Raw genomic sequence first — 20,995 nt, 5'->3', positions numbered from 1 at the left:
GCAGAAGGATAAGATCCCTTTCGGGAGTGCACCCCTCGACCCCCATCTTCTCAGCTTCCCTGGTGGCTCAGACGGTAAAGACTCTGCCTGCAATGCAGGAGACCCAGGTTCGATCTCTGGGTCAGGAAGATCCCTGGAGAAGGGAATGGCTACCTACTCACTCCAGTATCCTCACCTGGAGAATTCCACGGACAGAAAAGCCTGGCGGGCTACAGTCTGTGGGTTCGCAAAGAGTTGGACACGACTGAGTGACTAACACTTTTCCACCTCCCCACTGGGGAGCACTGGATAGGTGTTAATGGCCATTCTGAGCAGCTGGGGCTCCAGCATTTGGGCGCGTGCTGGTTCCCACTTCTTATCACTTATTTAGCAAAACCTTTTGTTATAGTTAACATGGGGCTCACATACGCTGGCATCTGCTTTGATATATCAAATAAAAATGTATAAAAATATACAAAAATAAATATTCAGTATGATATCAAATTAATTTTTCTTATGATACCTTCAACAACATTTGCAAATCTTTCCCATCCCAGAGTATCAATGATTTCTTCATCGACATTGAGAAAAGATAATTTTTTTTTTTCGGCTGCACCATGAGGCATGGAGAATCTTAGTTCCCTGACCAGAGATCGAAACTGTGCCCCCTGCATTGGAAGCATGAATTTTGTAAGAAGATAATTTTTAATTTCAACTCCAAATCTGCTTGACCTACTGGGACGTAGTCAGTTCAGAACCAACCAGTTGGTACCAGATGAAAGTAGTCACACTAGCTGTTTATAGATATCTTTTTAATGTTTTACTTTAAAACAAATAATCCTGGTAAAAGAGAGCAAAGGAAATTACATTTGAATGGTAGCTTGAAATGGATACGATATTCCTGATTTATTTGTTTTCAGGAAACAAGACAACTGCATTGTCATATGTGACTTCCAGAACTGCTCACTTAAATGTACATAATTAAATTAAGTTTCTCTTACAAAAACACAACCATGTCATTTTAAGGCAAAAAATATCAGCTTCTGGGGAGATAAGTTAACATTTATTGTATTTTCTCAATCTGGATGAAGTGACCTATTCATTTCGTTGCTCAATTTCATCATTCCTTATGGTTTTGCTTTGCACACAGGCATGAGAATGAGTCACTTTGTGCCTGATTTCCTCCTCTCTGTGAGACTTGTTTTCTGGCCAATTAAGAACTTTCAGAATCACTGAGTCAAGGGGAGGTGAGAAAGGCACCTTAGAACAAGAGAGAAAGACTGAAAAACTCAATCGAGTGTCTTTTACTTTAAACAAAACTTGCTATCTACAGATGTTAATTTAATTGAACAAAATGCAAACATTTAGATCAGACGGAGCAAAATTTTTTTAGTGAACCTCGTAGAAGGGATGTTTGCCATGAAGGGCTAGCTTGCTCAACCCTACGTACCGGAGGTGGCAGATGGCCGTGGCCTGAGAAAGCCAGGGGTCAATCAGCACTCAGCTAATTGTGCTTCGAGACACTGTCTGGGGCTGACGGAAGGGGCTTTGCTAAGTGTAAGGGAGAGACCCCTCTCAGCTCCCCTGACAGGAACACAGCAGACACAGCCCTACAGCTTCACACAATATAACAGGCTTTCGACATCCAAGAAGTGTTGTGCTGGAGTAAGACAGACACAAAATGGTCATGGCTTGGGTGTGTGAATGCTTCTCCCAGCATGGTTTACCACATCGGGCTGTGATGAACCGTTGGTAATGGGTTTGGGTTTGTTTCTGAATCTTCCATCTTCAGCGATGCCAGATGGACTGGGCTGTGTCTGAGGCCTAACGGGGCCTAAGGCGGGGTCCTCAGTACATTCAGAGTTCCTGCTGCCAGTGGGGTTTGACCCGGACAGAGTGTGTCTGAGACTCAGTGCTACCTGAAAGTTCCTTCCTCTTCTTCAAGTGATACCTGGAGATGGCCTGCTGGCATGGTGAGGGTGTGTGTGTGTGTGTGTGTGTGTGTCTGTGTGTGTGTGTCTGTGTGTGTGTGTGTGTCTGTGTGTGTGTGTGTGTCTGTGTGTGTGTGTGTGTCTGTGTTCTCGTGTACAACCTCCTTGGGAAGATGGATCACAAATTTGGAGACATGGCTAGATGAAATGCTGCATTTAATAATTTGACAAAACTTTTATGTTTTGAAATAAAAGAAGTGGCTTAAAGAGTTTGAGAACATCTTTCAAACCGGAGTGTAAAATGGATGCGCTCTCTTCTGCGCGTCTCCGGCAGCCAAGTGGACCCTGAAGGTTGCATGCCAGGAGCGTGTGCGAGGATCCAGGTGGAATGAGAGGAGGAATCCTTCCAAATTTCAGTGCTTATCAAAAAAGGACAAGGGTTGAGATGTGTATTGGAGGTGGAGTGGAGAAGTTGCTTACTTGGGGGAGGGAGGCTGGTGAAGGGAAGCAGGAAGCCCACAGCCTGTGGAGGAGAAAAACAGGGGGTCTGGGGTGGAGAAAGCAAGTTGGGGAAGAGAGTTTGGGAGGGACTCGGCGGGTGTCAGGGCCTTGTCTTGCCTTTGGGTGGCTGTTGACAGCCCTGATCCATCCCCTGGCTGCTGGAAAAGTTATCCTGGAGGCAGCAATATCAGGCAAGGAGAAAACTTTTTTTAAGTTTTCCTGTGGCTGGAGTTTAATCCACCTGCTTTCTCACTTCCCCTGGCCCTTGGGTGGTGCTGTTACCTTAGCTGAAATTCTGACGGTCTGGGGTTGCTAACAAGTGGTCAGCTTGGCTTGCTTTCTGGTAGAGATATTTCTTAATTTGTTTCCCTTGGTCTTTTTGGCCACCATGCTGTATTATTCAGTGTTTTGATTTGCAGACCCTGCCAGGGTTACCTGGCTTCTGACTATATGAGCTTGTACCAGGAAACTGAATCAACCATTTTTCAGAGCGGGGGCAGGCAACATTCTTGGGGAGAATAGAAAATGTCCGCTACAGTATAAAAAGTAAAGGAGGTTTAGTATCAGCCTTTCATATGCAAAATGTATGACATGATAGCAAAACACATTCAGGGCATATTAAAAAATAAATACCTTGCAAAACTCTCTGCTCATATATAAGAATAAGGGGTGTTTAGGTAGTTGAATTCCCTAACAATATTTGTTTCTTAAAAAAATCAAGTTCTTTTCTTTTGGTTTGTTTCCCTCCCTCTCATCACCCTGGAGGAGGAGGTCATTTTCTTGAGCATCACTGATTTCCCGGTGTTAGGATTCTTTCTGAGCCATTTCCATCTCTGTCTCATGTCTCCTCCCCGAGAGCCTGCCTGGCTTTCAGCCTCGTGGGAAGAGCCCCTCACAGGCCTTCTGTAGGCAGCTTGCAGGCCTGGGCAGGGCCACTGCACAGGGGTCACCCCCATGTGCCATCCACTCCTTGGGACTCAGTTGCTTTGCGTAGCAGCTGATAGAGCCGTCAGGGAATTTGTTTCCATGAAGTCAAAGGTGTCAAAGAGTCAGCCTATCCACCCCACTGGCCCTGAATTTCATTATTCGCACATTTTCTAACTGAAGAACATTCTTGTCATAAAAAACAAAACAAAACAAAAAAACCATGAAAATGATGTGCAAAATTGCTGGCCACAGCGTTAAGTCACCAAAAGCACACAACTTGACATTCAAATTACATTAGTGATAAAATGGCTGGGTAGGACAGGTTGGCATCTACACCTTGAACAGGCAGCCGTGTCTGATACCCCGATTCTGTGTTACGGGTAACTTGTTAGCAGCTGTTGATGACGGTCACTGTGTCACATGTACATTATGGCCAAATTTTGAAAATGAATGCTGCGTTTTATCACCAGCAGAAATGCCTGACATTTGAAGGCGTCAACAGCCATCATTTCAAGACACAGAGTTCGATCTTCTAACGGAGCTGACTTTGACGTTTCACAACCACCCCTGCAGCATGAGCAGGGTCGGTGTCTCGGGATTCTTAACTCAAGGTACCTTACTGAGTGAGGGGCAATGTCGTACCCTGAAGTTCAGCATCCCCTAAACATGCATTTTCATGCAATTGAAAGATAACAGGCTTAGGAACTGCCTTTCATGTACTTCCTGATTTTTGTGGGTTCAACCTTTGAGAAGGGCTTTCCAGAGAGTTCATGCAGCGATGTGTATGGCTAAGGGGCGGCCGGGCCCGGGGGTGGGGGGCAATCGGAGGCCTCATTTCAGCCTCACGTGTGGCCGGCCCAGGGCGTCGGCGCCCCCCGCCGCCGGACATGAGCTCTGAGATGATCGCGACCGTCCAGTCCTGAGAGAGTCCGGCGCCGGGGCGGGCTCCCGGGCCGGCGGCACCGCGTCCAAGGCGTCTGTCCCAGTGTCCTCCGGACCCGCTGCCTCTTCATCACTGATAAACAACTTGGATTCCCGCCACTTGGGGTAAAACTCTTGGCTGCCCCTGGAGCCGCTGGACTCGCTCCCCGACAGCTGCACGTCCAGGTCCTCGGTGGACCGGGCCAGGTTCTGCGCCGACACCGAGCGGCCCGGGTCCTGGGGCACCGCGGGCCGGACCGACAGCAGGGCCGCCCCGCCCAGGTCCAGGCTCTGGCGCAGGGAGCGCTCCTTGGCCGGGAGGCGGTCCTTGGCGGCCGCCGGGCGGGCGCTGAGCTCGGGGAGCGCCTCCGGGGCTCCGGCGGGGCCGTGGGGCAGCGGCCCGAGCACCGGCAGCGCGGCCGGGATCTGCAGGGTGGCGGGGGCCGCCGGCCGGGCCGCGCCCACCGCCCCTGGGGGCGCCAGGCCGCGCGGGGCCGCCGGGCCGTCTCCCGGGCTCCCGGGCGCCGGCGTCGGCGCGGGGCTGAACGCGTAGAGCGCCTGGGCGCCCAGTTCGCCCGGCGCCAGGATGAGCTGCAGGCCCCGCGCCAGGCCCGCGCTGGCCGAGCGCGGGAGGCCGCCGCCCGGCGCCGGGCCCGACAGGTCCCGGCCGTCGCCCGGGCTCTGGTAGTCCGACGTCTGTTCACATTCGAAGGGCGGGCTCGGGAAGGGGGCCAGCGCGAGGGTCGGAGCTGAGCCTTTCCGCAGCACCTGCTGGTAGATGTCCAGCAGGCAGTCCAGCTTGGCCTCGATGGACTGGACCTGAAAGAGGGGAAAACGTGCGCCTGTTCACAAGAGTTTAAGCACTGAAGTTAGGCTGCAGCCACTGGGCAGGTCCCGAGTGCCCGGCATTTCGCGGCCTTGACTCAGGACCCGCTTGGGACGCGCGGTCCAGCCGCGGGGGTGGGAAGGGAGGCCTTGGGGGTGGATGCTCTGGCCTTTGCCTGTCTCCACCGGCACCCTTCTCCTCCCCATTCTTTAAACGTGATGTTTTCAAAGACCGTATAAGCCCCTTTAAGAAAGGCAACTTCCAGATTCCCCTGCCCCTCAGGTTACCCTTCCTCAGCCTCCTCCATGAGAACATTCCCCTACTCTTCTGTGCAGCAGGGAGCTAATTCTGTAAGAAACCAAGACCTAGATACGGGGGCTCCCCTTAGAGGCCCAGTGGTTAGGACTCTGTGCTTCCACTGCAGGGGGGCATAGGTTGGATCTCTGGTCTGGGAGGTAAGATCCACCCACCTCCACCCGGCAAAACAAACACACAAAAAAACTAAAAAACCCCACAATACAGTCCCTTCCCTCCCAACCCTAGATCAATCTAGGCAATTCTGAATTTTAAAATATAGGTATCAAATGCTTGGCATGTTTATAATTAAATCAGAGGAGCATTTTGACTTTTAAAAATTGTCTTGGTATGAGAACATACTCACTCTCAGGGTCAACAAATATTCAGTGTGTGACCACAGTTAAAATGTGTGGTTTGTTTGTTTTTAAGAATGACCCAAGAGAGAGACAATGAAAATAACCAAAATACAAATTTAAAAAGTAGATTTTATTATTCTACTGTTGAAATCCATAGTTGTTTAAAGTTCAAGTATTAATTGATGAGAGGAAATTTTCTATTCCACATGCAGAAATTCAAGTGTTTTGGAGAACATGGTCTATGCATGAAGAAAATTTATTTGCTCTGTCTTGATTTTATTCCTTTTAAAATCAGTCACTAAAATACAGCCAATTGCTTATAATCAATTTTGATTAAAAAATATTCTGGCTACGTCACTCCTATTAGAATGGTTGTCATCAAAAATACAAGAGATAACAATGCTGGAGAGGATGTGAAGAGAAGGGGGCCCTGCCTCAGTGTTGGTGGGAGGGTAAATTGGTGCAACCACTATGGAAAACAATATGGAGATCCCTTAAAAAATTAAGAATAGAGCCACCACATGATCCAGCAATTCCATTCTTGGGCACATACCCAGAGGAAACAAGAAATTAACTCAAAAAGATATCTGCACCCTGTGTTCATACAGGCACCACTTAGAACAGCCAAAACATGGAAACAAGTGTCTACGGCAGATCAATGGATAAATAAGTTGCGGTGTACATGTATATACAATAGAATATTATTCAGCCATTAAAAAAAAAAAAAACCTGAGGAAATCCTGCCATTAGCAGCAACATGGATGCACCTTGAGGGCATTATGCTATGTCAAATAAATCACACAGAGAAAGGTGAATACTGAATGATCCCAGTTAATATACCTAAAACAACATACAAAAAAAAAAAAAGTCCCCAAACACATGGGGAAAAAGTTCAGGCTTGCGGTTGCAAGAGGCAGGGGGTGGAGGGAGGGAAATCAGAGGAGAGTGATCAGGAGGCTCAAGGTTCTAGTTATGGAAAAACAAGTGCTGGGCTGTGATTCACAAAGTGATAACTATAGCTGATACTGCTGTGTGGCGCACAGGAAAGGTGTTAAGAGAGCAGATTCTAAGAGTTCTTGTCACAAGGAAAACAGTTTGTTTTCTTTGCTTTTCTTTCTGTTGTGTCTCTGTGAGATGATGCATGCTGACTAAGCTTTTTGTGGTCATCATTCACAGTTCCTGTAGGTTAGACCATTGTGTTATATGCTTTAAAGTTATACAGGAATATACGTCAATTTTATTGCAGTAAACTGGAAAAAAATCTGCCTAAGACCTTAGGCAGTTTAGTTGAGTTGTACCTGTTTTTCAACTTTGACCACCCGGCCGAGCATACTGAGGTCGTCCGTGGCCTCATGTTCTGCGGTTATTTTCTCTCTGCTCTTCTTGTCTGACGTGATTTGTCCTTTTCCAAGAATTTGATCCACACTATCAGAAACAAAGATCCGGTTATGAGTGTGAAAGGTGGAGGCTGCCCCAAACCAGAGGAAGTGTTTTGGAAAGAAAAATACAATTATCTCTAATCTACATAAGAAGAAATAAAATGAACTTCTTCCAGTTGAGATATTTATTTCCTTCACATGGAAATTACACAAGGTTCATTTTCTCATTATTTTAGGCCGTGATGAAATCTATTATGACTGAGCTTCTGGAGGCAAACCTGTCCTAAACTACAAAGTAATTTGTCTGTTTCCACCTCTGATCAGGCATTCCTGAATTCAGTCACTTAAAATATGACAAAATCATAATTATTTCATGTTAGTAGAACAGAACATTTAGCTTTATTGACTATGTCAAAGCCTTTTACTGTGTGGATCACAACAAACTGTGGAAAATTCTTCCAGAGATGGGAATACTAGACCACCTTACCTGCCTCCTGAGAAATCTGTATGCAGGTCAAGAAGTAACAGAATCAGACATGAAACAACTGACTGGTTTCAAATTGGGGAAGGAGTACATCAAGGCTGTGTATTGTCACCCTGCTTATTTAACTTAGATGCAGAGTACATCATGTGAAATGCTGGGCTGGATGAAGCACAAGCTGGAATTGCTGGGAGAAATATCAATAACCTCAGATATGCAGATGACACCACCCTTATGGCAGAAAGCAAAGAACTAAAGAGCCTCTTGATGAAAGTGAAAGAGGAGAGTGAAAAAGTTGGCTTAAAACTCAACATTCAAAAAACTAGGATCATGGCATACAGTCCCAACACTTCATGGCAAATAGATGGGGAAACAATGGAAACAGTGAGAGACTTCATTTTTTGGGACTCCATAATCACTGCAGATGGTGACTGCAGCCATGAAGTTAAAAGACGCTTGCTTCTTAGAAGAAAAGCTATGACCAACCTAGATAACTTATTAAAAAGCAGAGACATTACTTTGCCAACAAAGGTCCATCTAGTCAAAGCTATGGTTTTTCCAGTAGTCATGTATGGATGTGAAAGTTGGACTATAAAGAAAGCTGAGTGCTGAAGAATTGATGCTCTTGAACTGTGGTGTTGGAGAAGACTCTTGAGAGTTCCTTGGACTGTAAGGAGATCCAACCAGTCCATCCTAAAGGAAATCAGTCCTGAATATTCATTGGAAGGACTGATGCTAAAGCTGAAGCTCCAATACTTTGGTCGTCTCATGCAAAGAACTGACTCATTGGAAAAAACCCTGATGCTGGGAAAGATTGAGGGCAGGAAGAGAAGGGGATGACAAAGGATGAGGTCCTTGGATGGTATCACAGACTCGATGGACATGGGTTTGGGTAGACTCCAGGAGTTGGTGATGGACAGGGAGGCCTGGAGTGCTGCGGTTCCTGGGGTTGCAAAGTCTGACACGACTGAGCGACTGAACTGAACTGAGTAGAACAAGTCATTTAAGTGAACATTTATTATATATCTGATATGTGGAGATGAGAAAGCTATCATCTCCATCTTGGGGATTCTAGTTGAAGGGTATATATACACCACATAAGTGAGAAACTCCAGATTAGCTCTGCAAATTCTGTAGTGGTTGAACTTTATAAAAACATTGGGAGGCAACTATACTCAATATTTTGTAACAACCTATAAGGCAAAAGAGGCTTCCAAGGTGGCGCCAGTGGTAAAGAACCTGCCTATCAGCACAGGAGATGTAAGAGATGTGGGCTTGATCCCCTGGGTCAGGAAGATCCCCTGGAGGAGGGCATGGCAACCCACTCCAGTATTCTTGCCTGGAGAGTCCCATGGACAGAGGAGTGTGGTGGGCTATGGTCCATATGGTCATAAAGAGTTGGATATGACTGAAACGACTTAGCACACACACATAAAGGAAAAGAACCTTAAAAAAGTAGATATATATGCCTGTATAAGTGAATCACTTTGCTGCACACCTGGAACTAATACAACATGGTAAATCAAATATATTTCAATAAAAACAAACAATAAAAAACATTGAGCAAACATATGTTAAGTGGAAAAACTGTTGTTTGTAATGCTTTGGCACTCTCTCCTGGTCAGCTGATTTATGGAAGGTATCAATTTTAAGTTTAAAGATATTTCACATTCAAAAACATTAATTCCTTCACCCTCAGAAAAATAAAACTTTACCAGAAATACCAGAAAACCATAAATAATCATGGAAATAACTGGATCTTAATTTACATTGAACTTTTGTTTTAAATGATTAATGGATACTATTTATATAAACTATTTCTACAATTGCAATATGAAATGAAATTTAAAGTGCAGATTTTACAGTGTATTTTAACTAGTGACCCTATCCCTATGAAGAAAAATAAAACAAATCACATTTGTAATTAAAAAAACAAAAGTTAAAACTTTAAAAGGTAAGGAGAAAAAAATAAAAACAGCCTGGATGGAAGGGCAGTTTTGGGGAGAATGGATAGATGTATATGTATGGCTGAGTTCCTCTGCTGTCCACTTGAAACTATCACAGCATTGTTAACTGTTTATATTCCAACATAAAATAAAAAGTTAAAAAAAATTAAAAAAAAAAATAGAACAAAGCAAGCAAGCAAACAAACAAAAACCCATTGGGAGTCCTAGAAAAGACTTGGAAGACCTTGGCCACTTGGTGAGAGGTTGTAAGAAGATCACAGGTGAGTTAAAACAATTTCCAAGGAGACTTAATCAGTCTACGTTGGAATTAATTTCTTCCCTTTTGTGTATTTTAGAGCTGAATTATCAGGAATACTGACTGCACTTCCCAGCTTACTTTGTGTGCACAAAAGTACAGGCAACCATGATGTCTAATCTACTCCACCAGGACTGGCTTATCTGTTCATCTTTGGGTGTCCAGGGTGCCCTGTGCATGAATGGGTAAGTGAAAAATGTGCGATTTCCATAACTAAGGTTTTAGAAGTCGACAGGTGTTTTACTGAGGGCCTAGTAGATGCCTCACACTGTGCTAAGTGTGCCATGTGCATGAACACGTGTTGAAGACTCGGTCCCTGTGTTTTAAGAACTGTTCAGTTATCAGGCTGGTAATTTGGGCCTGGTTGTGAAGCAAGACAAACTGAACTGACTAAATATTTTGGCTTCAAGATAACACAATCAAGCACATGTTTAGAGGAACATACTCATTTCTTTCAGCCGCCCGAGAGGATGCTCACTAGAAAGATGGTGTGTATCCAGCCTGTTGCAGAACAGGGATGAAGGGACAGGCCCAGGCTTGGTTCAGGGCCAGGGGAACAGACGTGCCCCCGGAAGTAATACAGAAGCCAGTACACAACCTCAGGTTCTCTGCCTGGACTCTCAGTGCAGGATCCCACCATGAGGGGCGTGATGGCGCCCTGCAGGGGACTCTACGTGCCACACGGGGTCAGAGGAGGGAGAGGTCTGTCTTTGTAGGCTGGATGGTGGGTCAGGCTTAAGAAGGAGAAAGACTAGCTTATTTCTAAAGGACATATAGGATTCAGGCAATAACAAAATGACATCAGTAGCCACTTTGAACGTTGCACAAGGACTCAGGCCCCTGCTTTAACTCATGCAGTCCCACAACAGTCCTCTGCGGCCACCGCCAATGCCCCCGTTTCCATAGGTGAGACACTAGACGCAGTCCATACTTAAAGTTGTTTTTAGTGCCTGATTTATATTTAAATAGAATCTACATTTTAACACAGAAGCCCAGTTGTCCACTAAAAACAAGTCAGAAACATGGAATTCAAGAATCTTCCCTACGTTAGAGAGCTGACTCCCAGACAGTTTCTGTGCCTGTCCCCTTAGAACAGGTAACCTTCGAGTTGCTCACCGTGTCTGCAGGCTTTTAATCCTGCACAGCATGTCCAGGTGACCAGCAGAGTATTGTTCGATGACATCTTTTACATCGTATGGGCGCAGTGTTTCCTTAAACTTCCGTTTTGCAACATGAAACTTCATAATTCTGTAAGAGCGATGTATTACATATTAATCTTTGTAACTTCACTAAAAGAAGTTACCCAAACAGCTCACTAATATACAGAGGAAATGCTGGAGGAGGAAAGTCATGCATGAAGTTATTTTAGGTTTCTGCATCTGCAGAAATGCAACAGGAAAGCCTGAGGTTATGTGAACTATCTCCTGTGAGGCACACCCTGAGAGTAGAAAAATACACTACAAAAGAGTTGTTGTTTAGTTGCTAAGTCACGTTCAACCCTTTGTGACCCCATGGACTGCAGCCCTCCAGGCTCCTCTGTCCATGGGATTCTCCAGGCAAGAGTGCTGGAGTGGGTTGCCACTGCCTTCTCCAATGCATGACAGTGAAAAGTGAAAGGGAAGTCGCTCAGTCGTGTCCGACTCTTAGCGACCCCATAGACTGCAGCCTACCAGGCTGCTCCATCCATGGGATTTTCCAGGCAAGAGTACTGGAGTGGGTTGCCATTGCCTTTCTGAAGGTGGTGTTAACCACCCTATAAAATATAAATGTTGTCAAAATGGTCTTTTATATAGGTATATGCATTTTGGAGATGCAGATATGCTACAAAACTCAATTCTCTCTAGGAAAATGTACATTTGTATAGAAATTTATGAAAAATTTGCTTCATAAATTATTCCTGCAGAATACTGCTCAATTAGCTACCTAAGTTCTTTATGTTTCAAACATAACACACTCATCACCTAAGCTGGATGTCTAGACTTTTCAGAATCAGAAGTCTTTTTAATTACAATGCCTAACCCCCAACATGGACTCATGTTTTAAAACAATATTTTATTAAGACATTTCATGATGCCATGAATAGCTAAGCTGCCTAAGATAACCAGTTGCTACAACAACTTGACATAATTCCTGGAGAAAGCAGAGAAGCATAGCATTTATTGCATCTGCGCACCCTTGCTGCTGCTGCTGCTGCTGAGTCACTTCAGTCGTGTCTGACTCTGTGCGACCCCATAGACGGCAGCCCACCAGGCTCCCCCGTCACTGGGATTCTCCAGGCAAGAACACTGGAGTTGGTTGCCATTTTCTTCTCCAGTGCTTGAAAGTGAAAAGTGAAAGTGAAGTCGCTCAGCTGTGTCCGACCCTCAGCGACCCTATGGACTGCAGCCTTCCAGGCTTCTCCGTCCATGGCATTTTCCAGGCAGGAGTACTGCAGCTATATGTAAAACTGGTTGGTGTTTATTCAACGATTAATTGGATCATAGACTCCTGTTATCACACTCATGGGTCCCCGCCTGGGAATCAGTCAACTAAGCTCTCTGAACCAAAAGGTATTGCTCCTTGGTGGAAAGTGGTATGATTGGGAAGAAATGCAGGTTTAAATGGAAAATTGCCTGTCCTAAATGACAGCTGATTGCAATGAATCTAAGTTGTCTTGTTGGTTATTAAGCCCCAAACTCGATCCTATAATTTACTATTGACTTCAGAATGGCTGTATTCTGATCATTGCTGAATCATTTCTTTTTTTTTTTTTTCTTTCCCCCCCCTTTTTTTTTTTGGCCTGCACCACTTGACTTTCAGGATCTTAGTTCTCTGACCAGAGATCGAACGCATACCTACTGCAGCGGAGGCAGGGAGTCGTAACCACTGGATAGCCAGGGCATTTCCAAATCATTCCTGAATCATTTGTTCTTAATGCTCTTACCCTCTTCCTCAGCCACATTGGTTTTCCTTGGCCTCCTGGGGAAACATCACACTGCTTAGCACATCCTATAAGGCTGTTGATGGCCTGGCCTCTGCATACCTCTCTCCTGATTCTTATCCACTTCCTCCTTGGAACTTGTGGGACCACAAACACACCACTCAACTGCATACCACAATTGTCTGTGTATGCTTTTTCCTCTTCTTGAAATCCTATAAGATCATTAAGACTCAGTTCTAACACCAGTTTTAATAGAAACGTCTGCCATTCTTTCAAAGTAGTCACTGGTCTACTAAACTTTATTAATAAATTCTTGAAATAGAACTGCTTCTGTAATTATTTGCTTAAATATCTGCCTCCCCCAGGCCGTATGAGGTCCCTGAATGCAGGGAGGAATGGTTTGTTTGTCTGGAGGCTCTGATGGCAGCTCCCTGGTGAGGGGAGGGAGTGACGGACTAGGGGGAGAGCGCCCACCTCCTCTCTCCAGACGCTCATCCCTTGTCCCCATTTGTCTGCATGCAGGCCTATGCCAGCCCTTCTGGATTCTCGAGGAGATTCACTGATGGCAGAGGCTGTTTTCCATCCTAGCATCTCAAATGAGCCCTGGCAAGGATCAGAGACGGCGGGGGAGCAGCTCCTCTCCAGTTGTACAAAGCTGTTTATGTTTTTCTGTGACAGGGAACACTCCTGAGATCTTCTGAATAAAACAGATCTGAGTTCTTCCAGGCACATTTCAGGCAAAGCTTAAGCCATTGACTCTGTTTCATGAATACAAAAAAACTTGCTAAAGTAAAATAAATGTTTATTCATTAATACTTAGGGCTCTGATTCAGCAAAGAATTCTTTAAATAGAACTGCTCCTGAAAATCATGAAAATATAATGTTCTTTTCCCTTAAATTACTAATATAACTAGGATTTCAGAGAACAATTAAATCACAAGTAATAAGATATCATTATGTGGAAGGAGAAAGGAAAACAAACACTGAAAGTAAGGAAAAAAATGACACAATCATTACCCAGTAAGTACCGAACATAGAGAGAGAGAGCTAATAGCAAACTGAAACCGTCCAGGGTAAGGATGGGGAAAGCCTGGTGACTGAACGAACTTTATATATCATAGGGCCATCAGGAAAACAGGGATGAACACATGCGGCTAAAGTCTGAATACAGTAAAACCTTAGCTTTCTGTCCCTAGGAGATTGCTACAGACGCTTGTGAAGATCCTGAGTGCCAGGCTTGGTTCAGGGGACGTGCTCCCTGGAAATCACGGCCATCGTGTGATGTCTCTTTCTGAGCAAAGACCCTGGTTGTGAAGGTGGGTGATTTGAGATGTTTATACCATCCAGACACCTCGGCTTCCTTCCCTCCACCCAATCCCCTCTCTCTTGTCCCAGGGACTGGACTTGATTTTCATGGGTGAAATCAGAAGGAAGAGAGTGGAAAACCTGGGAGACTGAGCTAAGCCCCCTCGCTTCCCTGGTGACCCCAGGATGACTCAGATGGCTTCTGTCTCTACCATGTCATGAGCTGGACCCGAGGTCCCAGGGTTCCCATCTCCTGGACATGGAGCTGGATGGTGGGATGTGAAGGTCTCACCCTCCCCATCCTCACATGGGTGACTCTCCCACTGCTGTGACCTTGCAGGACGGCTGGCCCTGCACTAAGCCCTTTACCTCCACGATGTTGCATGAAACCCTAAGAATTTTCCACATTTAATATTTGGGTCAAGTGAAGGCTCAAGAGGTTGGGGAAGCCATCCCAGGTCACAGAAGCAGTACCAGGTAGAGTTTGCAGATACCCAGGCCCGAGCATTTACTGTCCTACTAAGCTGGAGCCACTGGGCCGGGCCGGGCAGGCACACTTGTACAGGTTCAGGAGAACATTTGGCGGTCCAATCACATTCTCCTGCATCCTCTGTGTGTCCGCTGACACTATCACAAGTAAACTAGAGGCCATGTTAGTCTTGTCATCTCACCACCAACTGTTGTCTTCTTGGGGGTCCAATTCACTCTGCCCTTGAAGTGGCCCCCTTCACTCTCTCAGAGGGCCCCTCCCAGAAATTAGGCCATATCCAGTGTGGGTTCCCCTATCCCTAATTATGGCTTTTCCAGTAGTCATGTATGGATGCAAGAGTTGGACCATAAAGAAGGCTGAGCACTGAAGAATTGATGCTTTCAAATTGTGGTGCTAGAGAAGAGTCTTGAGAGTCCCTTGGACAACAAGGCGATCAAACCAGTCCATCCTAAAGGAAATCAATCCTGAATGTTCATTGGAAGGACTGATGCTGACGCTGAAGCCCCAATACTTTGTCCACCTGATGCAAAGAGCCGACTCATTGGAAAAGACCCTGATGCTGGGAAAGATTGAGGGCAGGAGGAGAACAGGCCAGCAGATGATGAGATGGTTGGATGGCATCACTGGTTCAACGGATGTGAGTTTGACCAAATTCCAGGAGATGGTGAAGGACAGGGAAGCCTGGCATACTGCAGTCCATGTGGTTGCAAAGTGCAAAGAGTCAGACACAACTGAGCGACTATACAACAACAATAAAAGTTTAATATGCTCTATGAATTGCCTGATAGGAAGGAGGGTTTGAGCAATCATTCTAGAGTGAGATTAGAACCTTTATAATGCATTAAATGATTACAATGACAGTACTGCCAGGCAGTACTCTGTAGTATAAAAGATGGGGACTCTAGTCAGCTCCATTTTGCAGATAAGCAAACAGGCCTGAAGAAGTTAAGTGACTTGTCTGAAGTTAAACAGCATGTGGGATCTGAACCAGTGTAGCTCCAGTGCTGAGCTCTTAATCACAATGTTCTACTCTTGTCTTAGTATTAAGATGTTAATATTTTAACACAAAATAGCAGCAACAGAAACGATACTTTACATGAACTGCCTCTTCAGTCTCATGCCTAACACATGGCAGGCACTGGATAAAATTTTGCCATGTGCGTGGCTTGTTCTTTCCGGCGTTGTTGGAAGGGCCTTGGAGGAGGCCAAAAGGTGGGCCGGTAGGTTACAGTCTCACTGCACTCTGGGAGCTCACACTGCAGCAAACTGCAAAAGACCCTCAACCTAGCATCCTCACTGCTGGGGGTGCCTGAGCGGGCCGGGAGTCCAGAAGGAAGTTCATCTTGCAGCGGACATGCCCCGGCGTGACCACGAGAGGGAGCAAGAGATTCACCACAAACCTAAACTGGCCCCTGGCTTGAAAAGGGAAGAAATCTGCTCAAGCAGTTCTCTGAGCACGAAGAAATCGCCGCAGCAAGTTAAACTCCGAGTGGAGCCTAGCTGTATATACACACAACACACGTGCACTTATAAGGAAGGTGCATATGTTGTGCTGCCATGAGTCACAGAATCTTGCCAAAGTCTTGTCTCCGGCCCCTTAGGTCGGGGTTAAAAACCCTGTGCGTGAATATGCAGAGATGAGACCAGGAAACAGACGCGGAGTGACTGTGGCCACCACCAGACCGACGGACAGGCGGGCAGCAGCCAAACCACGTGCGGGCGGAGGGCTCCGATGAGAGGCGGTCTCATTGGCTCTAAAGACAGCAGCGTCCCCATCAAGCTGCTTTAAAAAGGCGGGTGCCCGCTCCCACCTCCAGAAACGCCATTTAATTGTTCCAGAGACTTTATAAACCTCCTCTGGAGATTCAAACCTGTAGCCCGGTTAAGCACTAGTGATAGGAGGCGGAATTGCGGTGGGGGTGGGGCAGAATGACCTCAGCGCCCCACCTCCCTGCAAAGGAGTGAAGGCGCATTTGGGTATCATCCGACTCACACAGATCAGGTCTACGAGGTGGTGTGAACCGCGGGCCTGGGTGTCAGGCCTGCAGTCAGAGCGCAGTGCTTCCTGCCCCACTCCCGCCGGAGAAGACCTTAAGTCCCACCAGGAGCCAGCCAACACGTCCCGTTAGCTTCTCAAGGGCTGCCTTGGAAGGGAGAGGATATGCCTGGCGATGGAGCCATTCATCCTCACAACAAACACTCATTGAGCTCCTGTTAGTGTGTGCAGGGGCCCTGGCTCCACTGCGAGGGAGTGTAGAGCCCAAGAGGCCTGTAGGACCAGCTGGTCTCAGTCTCTCCATCTCGGGTCACGGTGGAGGCAACAGTGCCTGTGGCCAGCGGCCCTAACAGGACTCAAGGGTCCCATGTGCCCAGAGCCTGGGGAATCGATGAGCTCAGGGTGGCTGCTTCCCTGAGTGATGCCAAAGGATGCTGGTGAGCGGGACCGGGTCATTCATTCCTCACTGGGCGCTCCTGAGGTGCCAGGCTTCACGCTGGAGGCCAGGGGTCACGTAGGAGGGTCCCAGACACACAGGAGAGCAGCGTGTAGCCCAGACTCTTCCCGCTCTGCAACCCCATCTCTGGGGACAGATGACAAACTTCTCTGGGCTCAGAAATGGCCCATCGTATTCCAGATCTTATGTTTGGTATGGATTTACACCGGTGCACTGCGCGGATCTCCTCTAGTGACCTGCATTCCACATCCACTTCTTTCCTGGTTTGGCAAATTCAGTCCCCTGACTTGTTACTCCCATGAGAAGTGCAGCGTCTATATGTCTGGGGCTCATCTTTGAAGTGACCCAAGGCCTCTGTGAAAATGAAATCTCTTTCTCTCTCTAGCCTTTTAGAGACTGGTCAGTTTGTGGTGGGGGCTGATCATGGAACAGATTCAACTTCTAGACAACTAGGCCCGCGGAAGCTGATAATTTGGGTCTCCACTGAAGGTGTGTTGATCACTTGTTTGGATGATTCACTAAAGTTATTTTCCTGTTAACATAGAATCATAATTTAATAATACACTCTGCCTTCGTGTATATGGTATCTAGACTTTGAAACTCTTTAAAACTAGTTGTAGAATCGTACACCAAAACTCCAGTATTCTTGCCTGGAGATTTCCATGGACAGAGAATCTTGGTGGGCCATGGTCCACAGGGTCACAGAGCGTCAGACACCACCGGGTGACTGACACTTTCCTTCTTACTTTTCACACCGAGACTCCTTCACCCTCCTGCCATCTCAGACCCGGCTACCAGCCAGGGACTAAGGAACTCCAGGCGTGAAGAGGAAGCACTGGTCAGTTTCATTTCTTGCTGTTGGTTCCTGATAGACACATAAATCAGCTCCACTACACACAGTCTACCAGATGTCCTCCCTTGAGGGGAAAGCAGATGCCTCACTTGGCTGACTTAGGGGTCAGGGAAGTTTTAGGGTCACAGTGTTTCCACCACTGGGAATAGGGTTTTCCTTCTAATGCTTAATATTTCATTTTTTTTTTTTTAAAGGGAGACTCTTTCTTTTTTTTGGCCACACCATATGGCTTGTGGGATTTCAGTTCCCCGACCAGGGATTGAGCCCAGGCCATGGCAGTGAAATCTTATCTACTAGGCCACCAGGGAACTCCCTTAGTGTTGTTGCACACTCAAAGTCTAGTAGGTTCTTCTGTTCATAGTGTTTGGCTTTCTTTCAAAGAGGTAAGAGTAGTAAAACCCAAGCAAGAACTTCTGGATCCAAGCCAGTCTACAAATGGGTAACTTTCCTTCCTAGAATTTTGTGAGCACTAATATGGTAACCATGGATACATTGGGGAATTTCATTTTCCTGGGAATTAAAACCCTACATAAACTTTAAAGTTTGAAACAAATAAATAAGTAAACAAACTGTCCATACATGTTGATTACTCCTGAATATTTTTGATCTTGGTAATGAATAGGGGATTCAGTTTAAATTACACCAAAATAAAAGGTTAAAAATTAGATGCTGCAAAGTAAGTGCATTTTCAGTGAACACACTGGTTTAATGCAGCCTCAGGGCAAAATGTGGCCACAAGCAATTATCTTCAAAACAGAAACAAACAAAAAGAATATTCCAGGGAGGATATTAGCTGATTAAAAAATCTGTGCTAAATGATTCATAAAATGTTCCCTAGCAGCATCCTGTCCTGTCACGTGTCACAGACTTGGCTGGCAAGAATGTCTTCCTAGTGACTTGCAAACAAAGTCTCATTACCTCTGCTAAAACAGCCCAGATGCCATCGGCAAAGTTAAAGAGCTGCTCATGATTAAACAGCTTGCGGGTTTGAACAAAAGCCTTCAATGGCAGACATGTGCCTCTTCTTCTCTATTTGTGGAGTATATTCTTGTCTGAACTTTGAAGTGAGATTTAAGGATGCGGAGTTAAGAATGCATTTTAGAGGCTGGTAAGAGTACCTGCGTGCCTTTGAGAATAGGAAGAACCCAGGGTGAGAAAACTGGGAAACCTCCTGGCTCAACCTGGGGTTACAATCAGGTGTGATCTCCACACCCCACTCAGAAATTGACAAGTCATCTGGAGCTGTTCTCTTGGTTGATCAGATCTGAGCAATTTCAGAAGAGCTGATGAGTCTTTGCTAGTTATATTCTTGATACCTCATTTATGTTCCTACTGGGGAGAAAGATTCTAATTAAAAAAAAAATGTGCTTACAATCTGGCTCCAACATTTTGGCCTCTATTGAAATTTTCTCCAAATTTCCAGGTGACCTCTTTGTTGCTGATTTCCAAGGACCTTGTCCCTCTTTCTTTTCTTGACCTCTTAGCAGAGTTAAACCACAGAGAACCCTGCCTCCTTCTCCTAAGGCTCTCCTCACCCCTCCTCTATTCCCCTTCCTTGTCCCTCCATCTGGTTGCCCCAGCTGTGTCTCCGTCAGCTCCTGTTCTCTTCTGAGGTTCTTTACAGTTCCTGAACCTGGATTCATTGTGGACCATGCTCTCTCCAGGATGCTTCTGGAAGCCATCCATAATTGCATCGACGACGACCAAGTCTGTCCTAGTTCCTAGCTTGTCTCCTGGGCTTCACATTCAGGGGTCCACCTGCATGCTGGGCCCACCATGGCCCCCAAAGACACTTGCAACCATGCACCGCACCCCTCTTCCCCACTCCCAGCTGCCCCTGACTCAGCATCAGGGCGTCTCATCGACTCCTCCCACTCCATTCCCTCCTCTCCAACCACTAAACATCCGGTCTCCCGTTATTGTTTACATCGAAGAGCCTTGACGCCCCGTTATTATTTGCATCAGCAGAGCTGGGGCCTCCACCCTCTCTTCTTTTCGCCGTGACTGTGTGGCTCCGCCCCCGCAAGCCCCAGGGTTTGTAACAGGGTGTGCTGTCGCTCAGTTGTGTCCGATTGTTTGTGCTCTCATGGACTGTAGCCCGCCAGGCTCCTCTGTCCATGGGATTATTTATTTATTTATTTATTTTCAGGCAAAATACTGGAGCAGGTTGTGATTTCCTACTCCAGGGGATCTTCCTGACCCCGGGATCAGAATGGGCGTCTCTTGCGTCTCCTGCTTGTGTTACGACTGTGCCACCTGGGAAGCCCTGTAACAACCAGCGCCCCCTCTTTGCAGCCTGTTTTCCCCCCTGCAGTCAGAGTCCCTCTCCCATGTGCTCAGGAGGGTCACCTCCGCATGTGGACGCCCCTCGCCTTCCCACGCGCTGGAGGCCTCCTGCTCCTGTGGTCTGGCCTCGCCTCCCCGCATCATGCCCTCCCAAGTTCTCGGTCACGGCAGTCGCCCGGACACACGCTCTGGGACCACACATCAGCCCCTCCCAGCTCTCTGCAGGTCATCTTCCTTCTTACTATATACCACGGCGAGGAGAAAGTGACTATTTCAGTGTGTTCGGAGGTTTGTGTGGGTGGAGGAGGCGGAGGAGAATTGTGTACTGGACTCCTGGGAGGGGGCCTTCGGGGGGCTGCACATGGCTCGCGTCCTTCTAGCTCCGAGTGGCAGCGTTGCTCTGGGCGACTCCTTAGCACAGGGCATGGTGAGGGGGTAACTTTAAGGGGAAGCAGAAGGCACCTAGGGAAGTGGGAGCAGGCGGACCCCCAGATGGGAAAAAGAAGGGCTTCTTTCACACAGCAGGCAGCCTTGACCCAGCAGGGGGAGCTCCCAGAGGAGGAGGTCTGGCCTGAGCAGAGGGTGGGCTGGTCCCCAGGGAGCCCAGAGCCCTGCAGGTGGGAACCCCTGTGATCCTCACCACTGCAAAGGTCAGCACTGTCCCCAGCCCAAGTCACCCACGAGGAGGGAAGGTCACAGGGAGGTGATGCGGGTTGCCCCAGGTGGCACAGTGCTTGTTTCCTGGTACCTTCCTGAGTACCCTAGGGCCGGTAGAGGGGCGAGGGTAGAATGAACCTGTGGGGCCTGGTAAAGTCAGGGTGCAGTTTC

At 46.9% G+C, this 20,995-nt stretch overlaps 1 protein-coding gene across 2 annotated transcripts in view; it reads right to left on the bottom strand.

Moving 5' to 3' along the window:
* KCNQ5 (potassium voltage-gated channel subfamily Q member 5) overlaps positions 775-20,995 on the bottom strand; it is a 627,271-nt gene continuing 607,050 nt past the window's right edge. For both annotated transcript variants that reach the window (XM_013968999.2, XM_018058845.1), the window contains 3 exons: positions 10,977-11,108; positions 7,037-7,163; positions 775-5,078 (listed from right to left, as the gene is read on the bottom strand). In XM_013968999.2, the coding sequence (XP_013824453.2) occupies positions 4,170-5,078; positions 7,037-7,163; positions 10,977-11,108 (1,168 nt within the window). In that variant the 3' untranslated portion in view covers positions 775-4,169. The remainder of the gene's footprint in view (positions 5,079-7,036; positions 7,164-10,976; positions 11,109-20,995) is intronic.

The sequence above is a fragment of the Capra hircus genome, chromosome 14 (assembly GCF_001704415.2).
Source record: "Capra hircus breed San Clemente chromosome 14, ASM170441v1, whole genome shotgun sequence".
In the NCBI taxonomy this organism is placed as follows: Eukaryota; Metazoa; Chordata; class Mammalia; order Artiodactyla; family Bovidae; genus Capra; species Capra hircus.
This window is presented reverse-complemented; position numbering and strand designations above follow the sequence as displayed.